At 36.0% G+C, this 23,893-nt stretch overlaps 1 protein-coding gene across 1 annotated transcript in view; it reads right to left on the bottom strand.

The window, feature by feature from the left end:
* Positions 1-20,942, bottom strand: part of SHLD2 (shieldin complex subunit 2) — a 38,191-nt gene extending 17,249 nt beyond the window's left edge. Inside the window, exons 1-4 of the mRNA XM_044662695.1 lie at positions 19,433-20,942; positions 17,175-17,282; positions 14,261-14,455; positions 12,796-12,930 (exon numbers count right to left, since the gene is read on the bottom strand). Of these exons, the coding sequence (XP_044518630.1) occupies positions 12,796-12,930; positions 14,261-14,455; positions 17,175-17,282; positions 19,433-20,942 (1,948 nt within the window). The remainder of the gene's footprint in view (positions 1-12,795; positions 12,931-14,260; positions 14,456-17,174; positions 17,283-19,432) is intronic.
* Between the last annotated feature and the right edge of the window lie 2,951 nt (positions 20,943-23,893).

Genomic DNA, 23,893 nt, shown 5'->3' with positions numbered 1-23,893 from the left:
GATTCAGACATAAAGAATGATATCAAGCAAATAAGGGGAACATGGAATAGTTTACCTGTCAAATCTATGGACAAGGGAAGAATTTATGACCCAATAAAGGATATAGAACATATGAAGAAGTAAAATAAATAATTTTGATTAGATTAAATTAAAAAGTTTTGTTCAAATAAAACCATTGCAACCAAGATTAGAAGGGAAACAAACTGGGAAAAATTTTTACAGCAAATTTCTCTGATAAAGGTCTCATTTCTCAAATACAAAGGGAACTGAGGCAAATTTATAAGAAAACTGGCCATTTTTCAACTGACAAATGGTCAAGGGACATGAACAGGCAGTTGTCAGATGAAATCAATGCTAATCTATAGTCATGAAAAAATGTTCTAAATCACTACTGATTAGAGAAATGCAAATTAAAATTCTTTAGAATCATCTCATACTAGACTGACTAATACGACAACAAAGGAAAAGTAATAAATGTTTGAGGGGATGTGGCAAAATTCGGGCACAAATGCATTGTTGGTAGAGTTGTGAACTGATCGAACCATTCTGGAGGGCAATCTGGAACTATGCCCAAAGAGCTATGAAAGTGGGCATTCTCTTTATCCAGTAATACCACTACTAGATCTATATCCCAAAGAGATTTTTAAAAAAGGGGAAAAGACTGATTTGAACAAAAGTATTTATAGTTGTTCTTTTTGTGGTAGTAAAGAACTGGAAATTGAGGGAATGTCCATCAATTGGGAAATGGCTGAACAAATTAAGATAGATGTTGGTGATGGAGTACTATTATGCTATAAGAAATGTTGAGCAGGATGGTTTTAGAAAAACCTGGAAAGACTTACATGAACTATAATGCACAGTGAATTAAGCAGAAGCAGGAGAACATTGCACATAGTAACAGCAATCCTGTAAGATGATCAATTATAAAAGAGTTCACTATTCTTAAAAATACAATGATCAAAAGCTAATGGAATCCGAATATAAATCAAAGCATACTATTTTTCACTTTATTTTGTGTGCTTTTGTTTTGGGGTTTTGGTTTTATATGGGTATTCTGTCACAACATGTCCAATGTGGAAACGCTTTGCATGATAATACATGTGCAACCCAAATCAAATTGTTTACAATCTCAAGGAAGGGGGAGGAAGGGGAAAGGGAGACAATTTGGATCTTTTAATTTTAGAGAATATCTGTTAAAAATTGTTATTGCATGTAATTTGGAAAATAAAATATTATTAAATAATAAAAAATAAAGAGGTCTAAGAGGTCTCTGAGACCCTTATACTTTCAGAAGTCTTGAAAGAAGTGGTTAGGAGAGTGAAGGAGGTGATGGCCTCCCCACCATCTCTGGGACTATCTGATTATAATAAGTCCTTTTTCTTTTTTGTGCACAAATGGAGAGAGGCTGCATCGGAGTCTTCAATCAGAAGTTGGGGTGCCATTGTAGGCCTATTTGTTACTACTCTTACCAACTTGATCCAGTGCTGTGGGGTGATGTGTGGCCATTGGTAAGCTTGTAAAAAGGCCAGTCCTGTGTCCTGACCACTCACTGACTACCTGTGGGTCCTACAGTATTGCTGCCATTTTACTTCAATCTGACTCAAGCCTTTTCCCACTAGTGAGTAGTTGCTTATTAGGTAAGCTTTCGGTCTGACTCTAACTTCTTTATTCAGCAATGTAAAGTCGTGCATCCAGCTACTCTCCTTCCTGAAACTGAATGGAGATGAGGCTTGTAACGATTAAAAATGATAAACGCTGATATTATGAGGAAAAGTAATATTTTAATTACCATGGCCATGTTGGTAAAATATATAAGACCACGCCTGACTACTTCAAAAATCCCGCCTGTCCGTATCTCTTTCCATCTTGTCTGCCTCGTACCAGGGAGAGCATCAAGCCCGGTTGGCTAATCCTTAAAGCCGGGCTTTGAAGACATCATCACGTCCAAAACAGGAAACCCATTGCATCACAGAAATTGTAGTCTCAAAGTCCCCCACATGTACACACGAAGTTGTCATATATCTACATATCTTGAGGCTTAATACTGCTAAATAAAACCCCAGAAATTCTAAATAACACAGGCTCCTGCTGTATAACTGCCTTGGGGTCACTGAGGCCAGGGAGAGCCCATGGATGGCCCCTTGGAGGAACTCAATCTCAGGTGGGTCACAGATGGCTCCTCCTTTCATGAAAATGGGGTGCCAGTGACTGGGGGAGCAGCTGTGTCCCCTGTGGCTGCATTGTTCAATGGACTTGGGGCACGGGGAGCTGGGTTGGTGGCACTGACTGAGGGCCTCCAAGTTGACATTTACACCAATTCCAAAAATGGATGCCACTGATGCCATGTGGAAGCAACATAGCATTATCATTGAAAACAGTGAGCCAGGTCTCATTGTTTGCTTAAGTCCTTCGAGCTATCTATCTTGCTCTCTATCTTGCTCTCTGCAGCCATCTCTGTGATGGGTAGCCCAGGCCATGCCAGAGGGGTACAATTAAGACAGCCAAAGGAGCTTCCTGCGGGGGTCCTCAAGAGTCATCAAACACTCTGCTAATGCTATCTGCTAGTCCACCCAATGACTAGCCTTCCTTTTACCTATACGGAAATCAATATTTGCGTGACCAGACTATGAAGCAGTCTATGGATCATAAAGATGGGCACTCCATTGTCCCTAAACCATTATATTAGTGCACTTGATGTGGCAGGGACCTATGGGAACCAAAGCCCTTGTTCTGCAAGTCTATCAGACAGGGTTTTCCCCCTATGTTCATGCAGGGGCCCACTGTGTGTTTTCTAGCTGCCTTTCTTGTCAACAGTTCAATTCACTGAAGAAAACTATGACAAAACAGAAGTGGGTGAAGCTACCATTCCAACCCATGCAGAATGCCTTTTCTGAATTGCCAGTCAATGGGCTATAAAAAGGTTTTTTAAAGCCAAGCCCAATGGAGCCACTGGGTAGAGGCCTTTTCAATGACACATGCCACAGCAAACAAGAAGCAATCAAAGACATAATACCAAGATTTGGTCTGCCATGTACTATTTTACTGTGACCAAGAGCTACACCTTACCAAAGAAGTAAACAAGCAACTCTCCTGGCCTGTATGCTCCTGTCACTCACCACCACCAAGAGAAACAGAATATGACAGGAAACATAGTTAAAATGGTCTCAGGTACTTTCCCTTGTGTTATTACAACTTAGAGATTATAGTAGGCAGGTTGCAGATGATCACTTCTGAAATTTTGTTGAGGCCGCCTGCTTCTGGGGGCTCAATCCTTGAAGCCAGAGCCTGGCCATGGGGGATGAAAACTTGCTAAGATATGTGATGTCTCTGTCCACTTCTTTATTTATAATATGGGAAGAAGAAACCTTGATGCAAACTGCCTTTGGAAGCAATGGCGCATCCATTTGAACTAGGAGATGACGTGTGGGTCTGAAACTTCAGGAAGCCATCTAGGGTTCATTTCTGGAATGGATCTTTCTAGGACCTATTGATCAATCATAGGTTGCTGAACAGATGACCCAAATACATCACTGCTATGTGAAGTCTGCTATGACTCCAGCAAAAGGAGCAACCCCTGATCAGCACTGACCCCAGTTAAGCTGAGAAAGAACCCTGACAACAATCAGTGGCCTGGGGCTGGGCTGCTTGTAGACTCTGATAATTGGGGCTTAAATCCCTCACTTGTAATCTATCATGCACCTCCCTCCCCCACCCCTTTATGCCAGGCTTTTCACCTTGGGGGAGGGCTAGCCTCCTGACTTCCTGACCCCTCCTCCTTGAAAGGCTTATTTGTGGCCTCCAGTTTCTCACAGCTGGTAGGCCTATTGTGCTACTTCCATTGTTCACCTCCCTTATCTCCACACAAACTCCAGGAGGCCAAGGTTAGAATTGATATAGTTAAAAATCTAGTAAGAGAAATAGGTCCACCTTGGGGCTCCACTGTGAGTATGGCTAGCACCAAAGGGGACACTGTGCAAAGTCAGTCCCAGGGAAGCTGTGTGGTGCATGTGCAGCCAGCCTGAAGGAGATGGCTGTCTGCGAATGTTGCCTGAACGTGTGTGCTGAGACACGGAAAAGGCCAAGCTGTTCAGAAGCCATGCCCTCGCCATACATGTACCAATCAGCATTTTCTCTCCTTATATGGAAGCTGTTTATTCCTGTCTATAAAAGCAGTGCAGTTTGAAATCAGGGCTGGCAGCATTTCAGCTGCTTGCTGTCTCGGTGTGCTACTAAACTACCTTGGTCTTATTTTCTGAGTTTGCCACATTGACCAGGGCAAGGTCCAAATTAAGATTTTCTTTTAACATGAGCATCAAGAAAGAAGTATTTTAAGCCCCAAAGAACCACAGTACTTGTCACACAAGACTATAAATGAGAAGACATCTTGGAATACAATAGTCCAAAAGGCAAAAGATAGAGGCTTATAATTGAGAATAACAACCTGCAAAGTTGATTATAATCTTGCAAGGAAGAAAAACAAATATATAATGGAATAAAGGCCTTTTGGGCTGGTATTCTAAAAAAAAAAAATTCAAGAGAAACCTAAAAAGGGACATTAATTTGAACAGCAGAAAGGGTAGCAGGATGATGGACTACTAATGTTCTAATAGGTAAGGAAGAAACAAGTCTTCTTTCAGAACTTCAGGGTCTTCAAACAATACTGAGGAACACATTTTTTTTAAAGTCTTGGCTGTGAGGCTTTGAAAAGAGAAAAGGAGAGGAAAAAGGGGAACACATTATTGTAAAAAGAAAGAAGAGGGCAGAATTTGTTATTTCTGATCGTTGGGGTACATAAGGAGACACTTCTAATAAACATGGAGGAATAGATGGGGAATGGACATCAGATAAACCTCGTTTGCATACAAAACTTGAAAAAGGAGTTTCACCTGCACACACAGTTTGGTGGAGAAATATATTAGACTTAAAGGGGAAAAAGCAGGGATGAGTAAAGAGGAAAAAAATTTTTTTTAATTTAAAATATTTTTCCATGGTTACATGATTCATGATCCTCTCTCCCCCTATTTTTTCCCCTCCTGAAGCTGACAAGCAGTTCTACCGGGTTATACATGTATCATTGTTCAAAATCCATTTCCAACTCTGCGGAGTTCCAGGAAGATGGCGGCTTAGATGGAGTGAATCTTAAAACCTCCGCACCCTTACACACCAAGATAGAAAACAATGCACTTCAAGAAGAAAGAGGACCAAATCTAATAACGAGACAGAGTAGGGGGAACCCTACTGCAGCATAACTAAAGAGGTATGCCAAGAAAAAGGCTTCAATTCTTGAACGACATGTCAGTTCTGAGGGCATAGAGGGGGAATCCCAGGATCCCAGGACGCCTCCCCCATGTGCTCCTCCCATCCCCTCCCCATAGTCAATGAGCTATTCCACTGGGTTTTTCATGTGTCATCTATCAAGATCTATTTCCATATTATTAATATTTGCAATAGAGTGATCATTTAGAGTCTACATCCCCAATCCCATCCCCATCGAACCATGTGATCAATGTTATGATAATCCTGATGGTTTGAGGATCTGAAGCTGGGTAAAGTGGGAGAATCCTAAATGAAACACTTACATTGTAGTAGTGAATCTCAAAGGACCCCCACAGCAGTAGTTGTTATTAAATATAGTGAATCTGCTGGACCCAAACTCCAGATATAACAATGTCCCAGAGTAACCAGTCAGATAAAAAAATCTGCTGTTAGAATTATATAGATACTTGTCTAACTGACACTGTGGCCTTAACTGGATAATGCTTGATTGACTGTGAATTAAACTTTGTTATGAATGATATACTTCTCTTCCCTTCAAATATTCCAAGAATATAATCACTAAGCCCTAGGATTATAGATGAAACCAAACCTAAGGTAAGTTTGAAGATTTATTGCTAACTGTCTTAAGGAAGGGAAGCAGGGTAGTGGCTGGAAAGAAGGGAAACAGGAAGTCCTTAAATATCTAAGACTAATGATGTTGATGATGATATCTGGACTGATGTTAATCAGGTTTGCCAGATGCCAGTCTGGTTGGGCCAGACTGGCCCCAACCAATATCAAAGTTACTCTGCTGATAGATGTTGGTGTTTCTTCTTGAAAGTCAATTCAGAATCAGGTTGACTCAGCATCAGGGACTAATGAAATTGATTGGTATAGGTTGCTGGTTGAATAAGCTCACCTATGGCTTACTCTAAAGCCCACTTTCTCCAATCCTAATCTCAAAATTGAGATCTATTCTCAGTTCAAATCCTTCCTTTTATACCTGAGCCTCAACTGCCTTGGCACCTGCCAGGCTCAGATCATTCTATTTTCTAATCAGGTAACTGTCCATCATCTTGATTTCCACATAGCCGTGCAATTTATCATTACATCAAGCAGGTGTTTTTCTTCTGTGTTCTACTCCCACAATTCTTTCTCTGGATGTGGATAGCGTTCTTTCTCATAAGTCCCTTAGAATTGTCTTAGACAATTGCATTGCTACTAGTAGAGAAGTCCATTATATTCAATTGTGCCATAGTGTATCCATCTCAGTGTACAATGTTTTCCTGGTTCTATTCCTTTCACTCTGCATCACTTCCTGGAGGTTGTTCCAGTTCACATGGAATTCCTCCAGTTCATTATTTCTTTGAGCACAGTAGTATTCCATCACCAACAGATTTATTCAGCCATTCTCCATCGAAAGGCATCTCTTTATTTTCCAATTTTTTGCCATCACAAAGAGCATGGCTATAAATATTTTTGTACAAGTCTTTTTCCTTATTATCTCTTTGGGAGTATAAACCCAGCAGTGGTAAGGCTGGATTAAAAGGCAGGCAGTCTTTTAAAGCCCTTTCGGCATAGTTCCAAATTGCCTTCCAGAATGGTTGGATCAATTCACAACTCCATCAGCAATGCAATAGTGTCCCAATTTTTCCATATCCCCTCCAACATTTATTACTTTACTTTCCTGTCATATTAGCCAATCTGCTAGGTGTAAGGTGATACCTCAGAGTTGTTTTGATTTGCATTTCTCTAATTATAAGAGATTTAGAACACTTCTTCATATGCTTATTGATAGTTTTGATTTCTTTATCTGAAAATTGCCTATTCATGTCCCTTGCCCATTTATTAATTAGGGAATGGCTTGATTTTTTTTGTACAAATGATTTAGCTCCTTATAAATAATTAGACCTTTGTCAGAGGTTTTTGCTATAAAGATTTTTTCCCCAATTTGTTGCTTCCCTTCTAATTTTGGTTCCATTGGTTTTGTTTGTACAAAACCCTTTTAATTTAATGTAACTGAAATTATTCATTTTACATTTTGTAATATTCTCTATCTCTTGCTTAGCTTTAAAGTCTTTCCTTTCCCATAGATCTGACAGGGATATGTTCATCTAATTTATTTATAGTTTCCTTCTTTATATTTAAGTCATTCACCCATTCTGAATCTATGTTGGTGTAGGGTGTGAGATGTTGATTTAAACCTAATCTTTCCAATACTGTTTTCCAATTTTCCCAGTTTTTTCAAGTGGGGTTTTATTCCAAAAGCTGGGATCTTTGGGTTTATCATACAATATCTTGCTGAGGTCATTTACCTCAAGTCTATTCCACCGATCCTCCCTTCCATTTCTTAGACAGTACCATATTGTTTTGCTGATCACTGCTTTATAGTACAGTTTAAGATCTGGTACTGCTAGGTCCCCATCCTTAACATTTTTTTTTCATTATTTGCCTTGATATTCTTGATCCTTTGTTCTTCCAATGAACTTTGTTATAATTTGTTCTAATTCAATAAAAAAGTTTCTTGGTAGTTTGATAGGTATGGCACTGAATAAGTAAATTAATTTGGGTAGAATTGTACTTTTTATTATGTTAGTTTATCCTACCCATGAGAAATTAATGTTTTTCCAATTGTTTTGATCTAGTTTTAATTATGTGAAAAGCATTTTGTAGTTGTGTTCATATAATTCTTCCTGTGTTTGTCTTGGCAAATAGATTCCTAAATATTTTATGTTGTCTCGGGTGATTTTGAATGGAATTTCTCTTTCTAACTCTTGCTGCTGAGTTGTGTTGAAAATATATAGAAATGCTGATGATTTTTGTGCGTTTATTTTGTATCCTACAACTTTGCTAAAGTTGTTGATTATTTCCACTAGCTTTTCAGCTAATTCTCTAGGATTCTTTAAGTAGACCATCATATCATCTGCAAAGAGTGATAGTTCAGTCTTCTCATTGCCTATTTTAATACCTTCAATTTCTTTTTCTTCTCTAATTGCTTGGTCTAGTGTTTCTTATGTTAAATAATAGAGGTGATAAAGGGCATTCTTGCTTCACTCCTGATCTTATTGGTAAAGCTTCTAATTTATGCCCATTATAGATGATGCTTGCTGATGGTTTTAAATATATACCATTTATTATTTTTAGGAAAGGCCCTCCTATTCCTATACTTCCTAGTGTTTTCAATAGGAATGAGTGTTGTATTTTGTCAAAGGCTTTTTCTGTACCTATTGAGATAATCATATGATTTCTGTTGGTTTGGTTGTTGATACGGTCAATTATGTGGATGGTTTTCCTAATATAAAATCATTCTTGCATTCCTGGTATAAATACCACCTGATCATAGTGAGTAATCCTTATGATCATTTGCTGGAGTCTTTTTGTTAGTATTCTATTTAAGACTTTTGCATCTATGTTCATTAAGGAGATTGGTCTGTAGTTTTCTTTCTCTGTTTTTGGTCTGCCTGGCTTTGAAATTAGTACCATATTTGTGTCATAAAAGGAATTTGGTAGAACTTCTTTGCTTATTTTGTCAAATAGTTTGTGTAGTATTGAAATGAGTAGTTCTTTAAATGTTTGATAGAATTCACTTGTGAATCCATCTGGCCCTTGTAAGGATGGGATTTGTGCAAGGGGGATGGGATTTGTGCAAGGGGGATGGGACCAAAGGAACCAGAGAAGGCAGTTGCTGACAGTTGAGACCGAGAGGAGTCTGGGAGATTCTCTGGAGAAGAGAGGGAGAGGAGAGATCTTCAGGTGGAGGCCTGGGAAGAGGGAGAAGGTGGGCATCCCAGCTCCGATCCAGTCCTGAGGGCTTCCTGAGGATCTTTCTTTGGAAACTGAAACCCTGATTCCCTGATCAAAGCCATTCCATCACATCCCACCCATCAAGACTTCAACCATTAAGTGAGCCAAGTTTTTGGACTTCATTTTGGGAGCGATCTCTTAGTCTCCTTTTCCCATTACCCAACCTTGCTGAGAGCCCCCCTTTCAGTCAAAACTTACAATTATAGAAAAGGATAGAAACAGAAAAGGATAGATATAGAAAAAGGAGAAGGGGCGGGGGAAGAAGCTTAGGAGTGGGAACCCCAAAGGTTCCCTCCTAAGTGATAGACCCCATAGAAATAGAGAAGAGGGCACCCCAAAATCCCTCTGCCCTTCACCCCTTTCCCCAATCCCTGCTAGTTCTGAGACTTCCCTGTGAAGATGTTTCTATTTTCAGAATTTTTTAAAATTTCTGCTTTACTCCAAGAAAGTTTTTTCTTCCCTTCCCAGCCAGAAGTCTGCATGAGGAGGGTAGTCAACTTTCTGTGTATCAAGCTACAGAGCGGTTTTTGCCCTGAGGCTATTTTTCAAGTGTCTGTAGTGTCTACTGTGGGTAGTCCGTCTCTGCATTATCTCCGCTCCCACACTCCGTGCTCTTCAGCCTCAGGTTCCAAGTCTTTCTGCCAAGGTTTTGCACTATCCTCTGGGATAAAATTGTGGTGCCCTTAGTCAGTTCCCAAGAATTTAGAGATTGCCCCAGCCCTCACTCTCTCTGGCCAGGTAGTTGGTGTGGGGGAGGGTGTGTGTGTGATCAGCTTGAGCTTTGATAGGTACAATTTTACCCCCACATATAGACATAGTTAAATTCTAGCTATAAAATATAATCGCCCTTTTTAATAGCTCTTTAAGACTTGTAAAGTGCTTTCCTCACAATCTTATGAGGTAGGTAAAACAATTATCACAAAGATGAGGAAAAGAGAGGCTTTTAGAAATAAGGTGAATTGTCAATAGTCACACAACTAGGAATTCTTAGAGCTGAGACTCAAACTCAGGTATTCTGATAACAAGTACAATGATGTTTCTAACATATACATTATCTTTATTGCCTCATTTACCCTGATCTACACTCATTCTGCAACATTACAAAAGTAAGTTTCTTCCAAGGCTATTAGGTTTAATAATATTAGTCTTTTTGCAAGGTATACATTTGTCATCGTTAAAATCCAAAAACTTATTTTGTTTACTTCAGCAAAAGATCTCATTTATGTCAATAGTCTATCCACCATCAGGACTTTGACTGTGACCATGTGGTGCACATATTTGCAAAAAAAACATTAGTTCTGGAGGATGTTGTTTGTCCTCTCAATAGTGTATTCTAAAAAAGGTCTTAAATTTTGGATCCTTTTCTCCTAAATAATCAGCTGGTCTACTTTTCCTAATAAACAATGAAACCTAATATTTTATATGAAGATGGGTTTTGTATTCTTGGAGTAAAGCAGGAGTTTTAAAAAATTCTGAAAATAGAAACATCTTCACAGGGAAGTCCCAGAACTAGCATATTCCTACTATGAAAGAAGAATGTTCTCTTGAATCTGTTAAAGATTAAAATTGTCCAATAAGAGCATAATGTCTTGAATAGTACATTCTTCATAAATTCTTATTTGATGAATATTTGGACAACATTAGCATTTCAACTGATTCCTTATTTTTTAATGTTAATCCAAAGAGGGACTCTCCTCTGGAAAAAGGTTTGTGGACAAATAATGCTAACCTTTGTTTTCCTTAAAAGCATGTCCATCCTGTTGTAATCTGCTCTGTGATCTAGCCATATTGAGGGAAGCCAGAAGCCACTGTGACCAACATTTTGAGAGCATCCATTAGACTCATGATCTGGGCTGTTAAACAGGGATTGTTTATCTGTGTCAGATATTTGTCTGATTTCACAACTGGTAAACAATTCTCACTGACACATCATGAACACTTGATCTCAATACACACACAAAAAAATTGAAACTGGATATCTAACATTCTAGGTATTTCTATTAATGATTAAAAGATGAGCCAGTGCTTTACTTCTGTGTAACTACTCAATAGAGCATACAATCAGTATTTGGAGAGGGGGGACAGTGGGATGATGCAATGGTATGCAAACTGTCTCAGTCTAGACACTTCAGTGGACCAAAGGAAGGGACAGGCCACCTGTACTGACCATTCCTAATGATTATGAACCAGAAAAATTTCAAGAGAAATAAAAGGAAGAAAAGTATTGCTCTTAATGTTAATGAAGTAAGAATTGTTTTAAATATAATTCATTCACACCAGAACAGAAAATAGAGGTATATTATTTTAAACATTACTTCACTTTGAAAACCACTAGCTTCGTGTATGGGAAAAAATTTTAGTCATCTCAGTAGCTTCAAAGGGTTAATGCATGGTAATACTGTTATGCTCTTTGTGGAACTATGGAACTAAGCCAGCCCTTCTGGAAAGCAATTTGGAACTAGGCCCCAAAAGTCACTAAACTGTGCATACCCTTTGACCCAGTGATACCATTATTAGGTCTATACCCCAAAGAGATCAAAGGGAGATGAAGACAATTCACATATAAAAAATATTTATAAAAGCTCTTTCTGAGGTGGCAAAGATCTACAAATTAATTCTCCATCAGTCAGAGAGTGCTGAATAAATGATGGTATAAAGATTTAATATTTTCTATTACTAAATGACAAGAGATGCTGAAATGAATAGTTGCAGAGAAACCTGGAAAGACTTATGAAATGATGCTGAGTAAAATGAGAGCCAAGAGAATACTTTATACAATGAAGAACAACACCAAGAAGATAATCTTTGAATTCTGATCAATGCAATGATCAACCATGATACCAGAGGACTCATAATGAAGCATATTATACTTGTCCTGACAGGTGGGTAACATATTCTCCCAAGGTGCAGAATGAGACATACATGCAAAATAGAAATGGCCAACTGGTGGATTTGTTTTGCTTAACTATGTTTATTTGTTAGAAGGATTATAGGGAGAAAGGACAGACGGGTGGTGGTGGAAAGGAAGCTGGTGATAGCATCCCACGACAAATAAAGAAGAAAGAAAAGGCCATGGAAGCATTTAAAAATGCACAGAGAAGTTCAGAAAGAAACACAAGTGGAATGCCTCTCAAATAATACTTTGAACTTATATACTTTTAAAAAAGCAACATGTAATAGAATATAACACATGTAATAGAAACATAATACTACATATAATTCTTTTTCTATTCTATTTTGTATAAGGAAATGTTCATTATTTGTGTAAGTTCAGAATTTTTTTGAAAGTTAATGCATGTACTCTAAAAAAGCTCAACTTACAAAGTGTAGCATATTGTGACAGAATAAAGAGAAATAAACCAGTCTATATTTTAACACATTTCAACTGAATATTGAGACACAGTTTCAATATTTAAATACTTTGAAGGATGTAATTTAGAGGCTGAATAATTCTCACTAAGAAAGAGATGACATAACACTCTTATATGCCTCTATAAATAAATTAGAGTTTTTATTTTATCAACAGTACTAAATAAAGAGGATTTTTAAGACAATTACTTTTTCTACTTTATAATTAAAACAGAGAAATAGGGCATGTTTATAGAATATTTAAATACTAACAAGTGAATTTTAAATGCATTCTGATCCTTGTGCTACTCTTTAAGTCACATTGGAAGGATTAATCTTTCAAATAGTGTTATTAAGTTTAAAAAAAAAGTCTGGTTCATCAATTACCCCTTTTTCTTTGAAGCTCTGAGTACCAGGTTACTCCAGGACCCCATAATACAAGTATAAAATGTTGATCTTGGACTTGTTCCACTGTTAGAATAATTTTTCTTTGCTTCTGTCCTCTGTAACCATACACTGCCTCTGAAAAAGCAATGAATATTAGTTTTATTTGATTTAATTGAAAATCTTCTCATTTTCCTAAGTCTATAAATTAATTCAAAAGTAGATTAGACATACATACACTGCCATACTAATGCACTGGTGGTGGAACTGTTAGTTAGTAAAACCATTCTGTAATTTGTAATTTTGTATATAAGGTAACTAAAATGTCCATACCCTTTGACCTGGAGATTCTCCTGTTAGGCATATACTCCAAGGAGGTCACTGATAAAAAGAAAGACTCCATACACACTTAAAATATTAATAACAGTGCTTTTTGTGATAGCAAAGAACTAGAATGACAATTAATCTTCTAGCTGATTTTTAGTGACAGTCTCACATGTCTAGAACTCCCTCTCTCTCTCTTTCTCTCCACCTATTGGCTTCCCTGGCTTCTTTCAAATTTCCTGTAAGAAACCTTTCCTGGTCCTCTTTACTTTTAGTACCTTCCCTGAGATTACCTACATTTATCTTGTATATACCTCATTTGTATGGAGGGTCCCCCATTAAGACTATGAGCTCCTTGAGAAAAGGGACTATATTTTGCCCTTCTTTTTATCTTCAGCTCTTAGCCTATTACCTGGCATATAGTGGGTACTTAGTAAATACTTGTTGACTTGACAATTTGGAAACAAAGTAGATGCAATTGATTGGGGAATAGCTAAAAAAAAACCAACAAAAACCACACTGTGGTACATAAACACAAAGAGATATTACTGTGCCATAAGAAAGAGCAAACAGGATGAATATCGAAATGCATGGAAAGACTTACATGAACTAATGAAAAGTGGAGGCAAAACAGGAAAAGGATATATAAAACATCAATGTAAACTGAAAGAATGTAAGACAATTTAAAATGAAATTTAGAAAATTATAAAGAGTAAGCTTTAAGCCCAAAGAAGAGATATGGAGAGAGAGGAAAAGGTACTTCCCCCACTCCTCTGCAGAAGTACTGGAGCAAGCACAAGTAATGAACACTGCATAAGCAGATTTTTTGATGTATATTTATTTAATTTTTCCTTCTCTTTTTAAAAAAAAAAACCTTTGCTATGAATGATAGCTTTCTTACAGGAGGAAGAAGAAGGATATAGAGGAAAGGTAATATAAAAACAAAAAGATATCAACAAAAATCTACTTTAAAAGACACATATTGCATTTTCATTTTTTAGTTCTATTTTTAAAGGCTATATTTTAATGCCACATGACCATAAAGCTTCCTTAATCTAGACTTCTATCATGTGCTTGAAAGATTTTGCTTCTTCATGAAGCATCATTTTCAATTTTTCTAAAAAAGGACTACAAAATTACTTACCTGTTAGCACTGTGATATTGACAACTTTTAGTACTGAATGGACTAATGTGTTTGGCTGAAGCTGGTCCAGTTCTACATATTGTATTCTTTCCAATTTCTGAGGATGTCTGAAAGGGAGATCTACAACATAGGAATGCTTTGAAGAGATATACACTAATAAATCTTGCAGAACTGTAACACTGACTATACCGGAATCTAAAAAACAAAACAAAAAACCCACAAAAATTATAGAATCAGTCTATTTGGAGAACTCTACTTTGTGCAATAATAGTCAGAGAGTGAATAATTCTTTTTCTATGTTCTAGACTACATTAGTATTCTTACCACAGAATATCTAGTTTAGTTTAAATATGAAAACAGAACCTTGAACTTAAAACAAATAAAATTGGCTTATCATCCTCACTTTCCTATTTCTTTTAACTCACAATCGGACTCAAAATCTTAATTACTTTTTATTGTTCTTTGATGGTAAATCAAGGAATAAATAATAAATGGATTTTTTTTTTGTAAAGCCACAGAGCAGAACCTCTATTGAACACATTGCAATTGCTATCTGGCACTACAGAAGGCACTTAAGGCCTTTATAGCATCTTCTCACTAATTCCTGCATAGCAGTGTAGATGATCCTATGAAATACTCTGGAAATTGCCTTTAAAGAAAATCACTGAAATAGCACTTCCTTAGTTGTCATTTCTTTCTTTCTCATTTCAGGACCTTTTCTAAATAAATAAGAGTTTACTGTTAGGGATATAATAGAAGAGATTCCTGAAAGAGATGTGATGCTGGGCCAGAAGACCTCTAAAGTCTCTTCTAATTCTAAAATCCAGTAAGGATGCTGCAAATGGAGCTATTTAAAGTTTTTGTGAACTAAGTGTTTTTTTTCTGCTTAAATTTGTGTAAGAATATTCATCATGAATCCAGTTATTTTCTTGGAGAATAATCTTTGGACAAGAAACATCAGAACATAATTGGCTAAGAGGAAGTGAAATCCAAGATAACACTTAGGGCTATTTTGATTTGGGGCTACCTTGAGAGGTAGTGAATTCCCTCACCAGTCTTTGAGCAAATGTTGGATGAATATTTGTCACATATTATAGGAGGAATTCCTTTTCAGAAATGGTTTGGATTGGATGGCCTTGAATATCCATCCCTTTCTGCTTACTTCTGAGATTTTATGATTCTGATATCTCTAAATTATACTTAATTTTACTCTGCCACAGTGTATTTCTAAATGCCAAAATTTTGAGTTCAAAACAAACCATTCAAGTGCTGCCACCTGTAGGGAAAATTTATAAAATTGGTTTGGCCTGGAGAAAGAACACTACAGAGAGTAAACTTTATTGCCCTCATAATTTTTTAGCATTTCTTTTGTTATTAAAAAAAGCCTTATTTAATAATGATTACATATTTTTAACTAAAAACCAGTACAAATCTTGCCTTTTAGAAAATTACCATATTTTGTAGGCTACATATACACCCCCTTTAAATTTAGTTTATTTAAAATTAAAATAAAATATAGGCCCCAGTGTTATTTTTTTCTATTTAATATCTATATGCTTCACTAAAAGCCTACTTTTATGCCCCACCAAGAAGTTAACTTTGGGTTTTCAAAAGACTTCAAATAGGAACCTAGAGGCAGATGATATGTATCCTCTAAAAATGTGACTCACTAATGACTCAGGGGTTCATCACAAGGCAGCCAATGGACTAATGAATTTTTAGCTATAGTTAACTTTTGAAGACTATTACTAAATTATAGCAGGGCTGCAATCTCTATTGGTAGAGGTGATAAAACAAAATGACAAAAACATGGATACTGAAGTACTATGCTAATACACCTAAAGACTTTTTCCCCCTTTCAAAGAGGTCTAATTTGGGGGTCTATATTTGGGGTGGGCTAAATAGGGACTAATATGGTATATATAATAAAAGTATTACTTCATGATTACAGTTCTGTGAATTTTTTAACAATTTATATATAAGGTGTCCCAAAATTCTTAGTGCAGGTTTTAAGTTTTGGTAGTTTAAAAAACTAGGACTTAAGTCTTTTGGCACATCCTGTATAAAAAATTGTTGACTTTAAAGTTTCAAAACCTCTGACCAACTAATTCTAATCACCTCTCTCCAAAAAACTCATTATTTGAAAAGTTTATACAAAGCAGAAAAACCAGTCATAGATACTAATAGACACCATACATAAGATACATGATCTGCATCAAAGGCCAATAACTTTCATTCTTTTTTAAACCTTTACCTACTGTTTTAGAATCATTATTCAGTACTGCTTCTAAGGCAGAAGAGTAGTAAGGATTAGGCAACTGGGGTTAAATGATTTGCCCAGAGTTACCCAGCTAGCAAGTATCTGAAGTCACATTTGAACTCAAGACCTCCTGTCTACTGAGCCACCTAGATGCCCCCATCAATAACCCCCAAGGCTGTTTTCAAGGCAGAACATGTCTAAAAGTTCATATGAAAAAGCAGATTTAAATACTGTACATCACCAAAATGTTAGCACACATTAATCCATATTTTTTCTTTGCCTTCTTTTTTATTATTCCTTTTTAAAATTAGCCTGATTCCAACAAATTTGTAAAAATGTTAATTTCTATCTCTACCAACCAAAATGGAGCATAAAATGATAGTGAAGCCAATTTGTTACTATATACTTTGCATTTTTAAAGTAACTTTTTTTCTTACATTTTATTTTAGTACAATTTCCAACAAGCATCCAAATGAACCCCATTATGAAGCACATTCCTTGAAAAAGTTAGTTTATCTGTTGAGTTATGTCTTTTAACTCTGAAAGTTATGTTATTAACACTAATGCATTTGACCAGACTGCTGTACCATTTTTTAGCCAATTAAAACTATAAAGAACCTGTTAACAAACCATTATATTCATAATATGTCTTACATTCTTTAGGCTGGACAGATGAGCAACTCCCCAAATTCAATACCTGACTTATAAATGTAGATTGAAGTACTGTTTCCCTATACCACTGGTCATCATGTAATGTGACATCTGGGAAAAAAGAAATGGAAAAGAACAGCAACTGAGTGCACTTAGAAACCCTTAATCTGTGGTTAACTTTTTTAAATGTATGTATTTATTTTAAAAATATTTTTCCATGCTTACATGATTCTTTCCCTCCACCTCCAAGAGCCAACAAGCAATTCCACTGGGTTGTACAAATGTTATCACTTGACACCTATTTCCATATTATTCATTTTTGCTATAGAGCAATCTTTTAAAGTATGGTTAACTTTTCAACTATGCTTTTCATAATCTAATGGAAATTACATAACCATCTGAGTATTAATTCAGGTCACAACCTCTTTACTTTGTCTCCCATTCTTTTTTTTCCTTTTTTGCTCCAATCTGATGAAGAGGCAGCCCTTCTTGCCAAGGCTAACTCTCTTTCCTTTTCCCTCGTATCAGTTTGATAACTGCCCTTTTGACCACTATCTTTAATCTTTATTCCTTGCCTTCTTTGTATGTCTAAAATAACCAAATTCTCCACAGTTCTTAAAAACAAATACACAAAAACCTCTCTGCTGCTAAATCTGACAGTCTTTTCACAAACTTCATCTTACTTGACTTTTGTCATTCTTAACACCATTCATTTCCTCCTCATAACATTATTTATTTTATACTGGTTCTCCTTTTATCTAGCTGTGACTTTTCAGTTTCCTTTGCTGGATCATTTTCCATCTCCCACCCTGAGAGTGACTCTGTTCTGAGGTCCCTTCTACACATCCTCTGTAGGTAATCTCATCTGCTCTCATAAGTTCAATGAATGCATCAGTGCCAATGACGCCCAAAGATTTACTGTCCATATTTTAGATTCCCCAAGTGGTGATAATGCTGCTTGTAGTATACAATGGTGATCTTTGTCAGGATCAAATTAAATAATGCACATAAAACTCTTTGGAAACCTTAAAGATGCTATATAAATGGTAGTTACTTACAATTAGTGTCTACAGATTAAAATTCGAATTCCTTTGCTTGGAATTAAAGGCCACTCCAACCCTTTCCATTCTTATCTGTGTATTTTTTTTTACAGAACATATCCTATACCTGTGTTGGCGAATCCATGGCATTGGTGCTCCATGTGCTGGAGAGGGCTGCTCCCCTCTCTACCTCCACCATGCCTGAGGACATTTTTCACATGCCCCACCCCTCTGCCCAGCAGCACAATGTGAGCACTTCCTCCCTCCCCTGTCTGGGATAATGTAGGGGGCTCACAGGAGGCTTGAAGGTGCCATTTGGGCATGCGATCTCTAAAAGGTTCACCATCACTGCCCTACACCCTTCTCATTTTCATGTCTTTTTTTTTTAAAATAAAAACACAAAATATGTTATTGATGTCTTTTTGCCTTAATATCATACTTATTTCTGGAGGAAAATTCTCCTAGAATTAATTTTCTTTTATAACCAAGAAAAGCTATTAAGCAAAACCATCAGTTACAGTGATTTCATCTAATAATATGTAGAGCATTCTGTCCTGGGTGCCCACAGGTTCTTCACTAGGAAGAAGGAACTGTGTTTTATGATCTGTTCCCCAAGACCATTTACTGATTTTTTCCAATTATTTATTTTTTTAAAATCAGTTTTGCTTCTTTTAGTGATTAAAAAATTTTTACATTGATACAGTCATCATGTGGTTTTTTCTTCTCTTACTCTGTTATCACCTCATACATTTGCCATTCCATGCCTCCTTTCAAGCTTGTATGTCCCAAATGATTTCTCTTATCCCTTTATATGCAGAATTTCAAACCATCTTTTAAAATTCATCTCAAATGCCATGCCTCATTTTCATTTATCCTTCCCTGATCTTCCCAAATGGAGAAAACCTTGTCTCCTGACTTCATATAGCAGTTTGTGTTGAAACTATCTAAAGAATTTACATAGTACTATATGTTACAGTTATTCATGTTTGTGGTTTATTTCTCTACTCTTTGAGGACTCTAGGGTGGCAGAGACCATTTAAAATGTTTTTCTCCCATTATTAAGCATTGTGCTACACAGAGTAGGAACATAAATGGATAAATAAAAAGAAATTTTGTTTGTGCTCAACAGAGAGAGCTGATGGGAAATGAAATGTTCAGTTCACATGGTTGGAGAAATACTTTTAGTGAAATAAACAACTGCTAGTAGCACAAAGCCCTCACCTGTTAGTAAAATTACATCTCCAGGAAATACTGTTAGCATACCAAAGGCAGCATCCCGCCATAGCACAACCTTTTTTTTAATGTCTGATTGGTCAGTCACTGTAATAGTTGCCAAAGGAACTTTACAGCCAGAATTTGGTCCTGCTCTTATATGTATTTCCTTCACATGGCATGGATGTAAGGCCATAACCAAACAATTATATCTCTGGCTTTTGCAAACACAATTTTTAAGCAGAGATGTTTTCTTTAAGAACTTGCCAAATCTAGATACATTTTTTTCAGGAGGAGTTTCTGAAGAGATTTGATAGGCATCTGAAGAACAAACTGACTTAACTCTCTTGGGTCCCTGGAGGGATTCTGATACAGTGTTAAAAGGACCTGACTTATCTTCGGAGGTCCAATTTCTTTTAATAGATAATTTATGGAAAGTATTTTGTTGGGAACAACTTTTCCTTGTGTTAAATGAATCAACATAAAAATCATCTGTAGGCTGTTCATTAAGAGTTTTGAAAAGTTCTTGAGATCCTCTATTTTCTTCAAATCCTTTGTCACTGTTTAAGGGAGTGAGATTGCTTATTGTCTCAAGACAATCAGGGCTAAAAAGTTCCAAGGAGTTTGTTTGATTTGATCCATCCACAAAATTATTGGAATCTCCTTGCCTCTTTTCCCTACAACTTTCCTTTAGTTTTGAATTCATGCCTGTAGTTCCTTTATTTAGAAAACTCTGTTCTTTTTCCAGGCTTTGGGCTAGAAAAGCTATCTTACTTGATGTCGTAATACTAAGAAATTCAATGTCTGCTGATGTACTGAAGCTTGAGATCTTCGTTATTTCTTCAGACTTTGGTTCATCTGTTGTTTGGCAGGGAGGAAGTCCCATGCCATGGTTTATTGTGTCATGACTTTCTGAAGGCACACGATCAGTTTCTGTAGCTTTTGGCTCTATATTAATATGCTTAGTACTACACACCAAATCCCAGATTTCGGAATAATCCTGATTTATTGGTTGGGAATTTTTTCTTGAGAGATTTTGGAAACAGGAACTTGATTGAAATTTCTCTTGCTGGTCTGTGATTTTGTTATTTTCATTCCCAGAATAATGACATTTTCTGTCATTTAAATACTGTTGAACTCTGCTTTCAAATCCAGATATTTGCTCATTAAAGTAGGCTATGTCAATTATCCTTGAAGGTTCATCATTCTGGGATTGTATATACTGTGTTTCAGGAACACATGTTAAGTAGTCTTCACCATGCCAAGATCTAGTCTTCATGGCACTCATCATGATATTTTCTTTGAGTGGACCTGGAAGACTGGTATTGTGGTCTTCAAGATGACCATGCTGACATGCTTTAAAAGCACTAACATTTAAGGATTGGTGATCATATAAAAGCTGAGCTATTTTCCATGGATTCACATCGGTTGTTGAACATTTTTGTTCTGATGATACAGCCGTATTTGATGGAATAACTGGTGCTCCAAAGAAAATGTGGATTTGAGGTATTTTACTCATGATTCCTGAGGGGAAAAATTAAAATGTATGAATATACTGATTCATTTAACATTATATTAACTTCAGAGTCACAAAAATCAAAAGACAATTAATTATAAATTTAAAACAATAGCTAGGATTAATAGAACTTTAAGGTTTGCTAAATGTTTTATAAATATTATCTCACTTGATCTCAACTGAAATAAGAATAGTAAATTAACTATTTATATATATTATGTCTCAACTTTATCCTAATGTTCATAACTATCTAACTAATATATTTATACTTGAAAATAATCACTGCTAATATTTATTTAGAGATGCAGTAGGCAAATAAAGTATTATTTGCTAAATCTTAATTTGTTCAGTTTCATGTTGTACAACTCAATCTCATTTTAGTAACAGGTTAGTTTTGTTTTGACTACCAAATACATCATTTGTTCAATTAGCAGTATAAACAACTTGATGATGCACAAAGATTATTTATCTAGATTATTCATGAAAACTCAAGTAGTTCAAATACACTCAAAATATTAACCAAACCAAAAAGTTAGAGCCTTATACAGATGTAATCTTGACTATTTCTAAATCCATATGTCCTCATTGTTGGGTTATCTTTTTTTTAAAACATTTATTAATATTCATTTTTAACATGGTTACATGATTCATGCTCCTACTTTCCCCTTCACCCCCCACTTTCCCCCCACCCATGGCCGATGTGCATGTCCACTGGTTTTAACATGTGTCATTGATCAAGACCTATTACCAAACTGTTGTTAGTTGCATTGGTGTGGTAGTTTCGAGTCTACGTCCCCAATCATGTCCACCCCAACCCATGTGTTCAAGCAGTTGTTTTTCTTATATGTTTCCTCTCCTTCAGTCCTTCCTCTGAATGTGGGTAGCATTCTTTACCATAAATCCCTCAGAAATTGTTGGGTTATCTTATGTGTCCTGCTTAGCAATTTTTAGTGGTTTCCCCCTCTATTTCTTAAGGATTAAAAATGGAATTACTTGGCTCCTACCTGTCTTTCTAGCTTTGTTTATTCTACTTTTAAGAAATGTCATGTTGCAGCCAAATAGAAGTCTTACCTATTTCCTAAACTTTCAACTCAATCTCTTGTTTTCATGAATTTCAACAACTGTCCATACCTCATTTTCCCTTGTATAGTATTTACACAAGTTATGCTTCATAGCAGAATTTAACCAATTCCTTGTAGTGAAGGAATGCTTCATTTTTATCTTTTTATTTCCAGCCCAGTGCCTTATGCCTTTGAGATGCTTAATATCTGTTCTATTGAATATATGATTCATGTCTTTAATAACCACTTAGCATAATCAAATGTTGACTCTTGTTCTTATAAAATTTGATCTGCAAATGCTTCTACAGAAAAAATTAAGAATGCAAATAGAATTGAGAATAGGACAATGACATGGGTAGCACAACATTTTTATTATAACTTGTCAATGTGATTGATTTTAATCACAGTAATGGTGGCATCTGAAGACAGCCATTAAACTTTTCAAAATTTTAAGGAATTAGATACAGGAAATACTAGTCTTCATAGAAAGGGAAAACAGTGAAGGAAGAAATAGATAATCAATTATAAACAAATAGAGGGAATATGCTTTTAAGAAAAATTAAACTAAGAATTCAAACTCTGCTTTTATAGTCTTCAAGATTGATGTGTTCCTGAAACAATTACACATCCTTGAATCTTTTCAGAGCAAAAGTTTTAATGTGATAGTTGTCACTGCAGCTGTTCTATTTCAGCAGTTCTGATAATCAAGACATGTAAGTTTCAAACAAATGATCTCAAGATGTCAGCAAAACTAGAGAGAACAAATTTCAGTTTTTGACCTGCTATGAGTCAAGGAAGAATGAATAGTCATTTAAAAAGTAAATTTAAGTATTAAATAAATACTGTTTTGGATTGCTACACAACTTTACATCAATAAAGAGAAGCTCTATGCTATTCTTCATCAAATAGTTTTATTTCTAAAATATAACTTTCTCGTTTGACCATTAGAGGTCACCAAAGCATCCGATAAAAGTCTTCTTTGGGTTTGAATTGAAAAGCGCATCTCACCCTTCATTTGACAGGTGGGGAGGTAGACAAGTCAGTGATTTGCCCAATGTCGCAGAGATATTAAGTTCAGAACTGGATTAGGACCCAGGTCCTCAGATTTCAAATTGAGTATGTCTTCTCTCATACTGCACACTACTTCAAGTAGTTTACTTAATGTTGAATATTTTATTTGGGATGGGGCCATGCAGAAATACAACAAAATAAGCCACAGAACATTTCTTTAGGAGTTTTTGAAATTTTTTAAATTGAAATTTGATCAAGAAACCAAGGGGAAAGGGTTTTTTACATGAAGCACATTGCCATCAGGCATGCTTAGTTTATATTTTTTAAAAGGTTTAAAGTCCTAAGGACGTTTACGTAGATGGTCAAAGAGTTCAGTGATATTTTTGCTGCAGTTTTAGTTCTGCAACCATTTACTAGCTTTCCAGTGGAATAGTGAAAGGGCTGTTTTTAATATATTTTGTGATCATGTCTCCTTATGACCATATGTAGATATGACACCTACCTTCCAGTGGTTAGTAGGATTCTGTCCAGTTTGAAGAAGCTGTTAAGTTATTAAGCCTGATGGGTCAGCAGGCTTCAAAAAAGAATTATTTGGCCTTAGACACTTCCTAGTTTTGTAACCCTGGGCAAGTCAGTTAACCTTGATTGCCTAGCCCTTGCTGAACTTCTATCTTACAAGTGATACTAAGACAGAAGGCAAAGGATATTAAACAAACAAAAAAGGATCAATAGTAATGGAAATATAAATGTTCTCATATTTTATATAAGATAATAAACAAAATAAGGATCCCAATGGAAAATATCTTTAAATCAGAAAGATCTGAGGACTTAATTTTTATTATTCTGAAAATGAAAGAATGATAAAAGAACTAGTACACATTA

The sequence above is a fragment of the Gracilinanus agilis genome, chromosome 2 (genome assembly GCF_016433145.1).
Source record: "Gracilinanus agilis isolate LMUSP501 chromosome 2, AgileGrace, whole genome shotgun sequence".
NCBI classification, from domain to species: Eukaryota; Metazoa; Chordata; class Mammalia; order Didelphimorphia; family Didelphidae; genus Gracilinanus; species Gracilinanus agilis.
The sequence above is the reverse complement of the archived record's forward strand: the minus strand, read 5'-3'. Positions and strand labels throughout refer to the sequence as shown.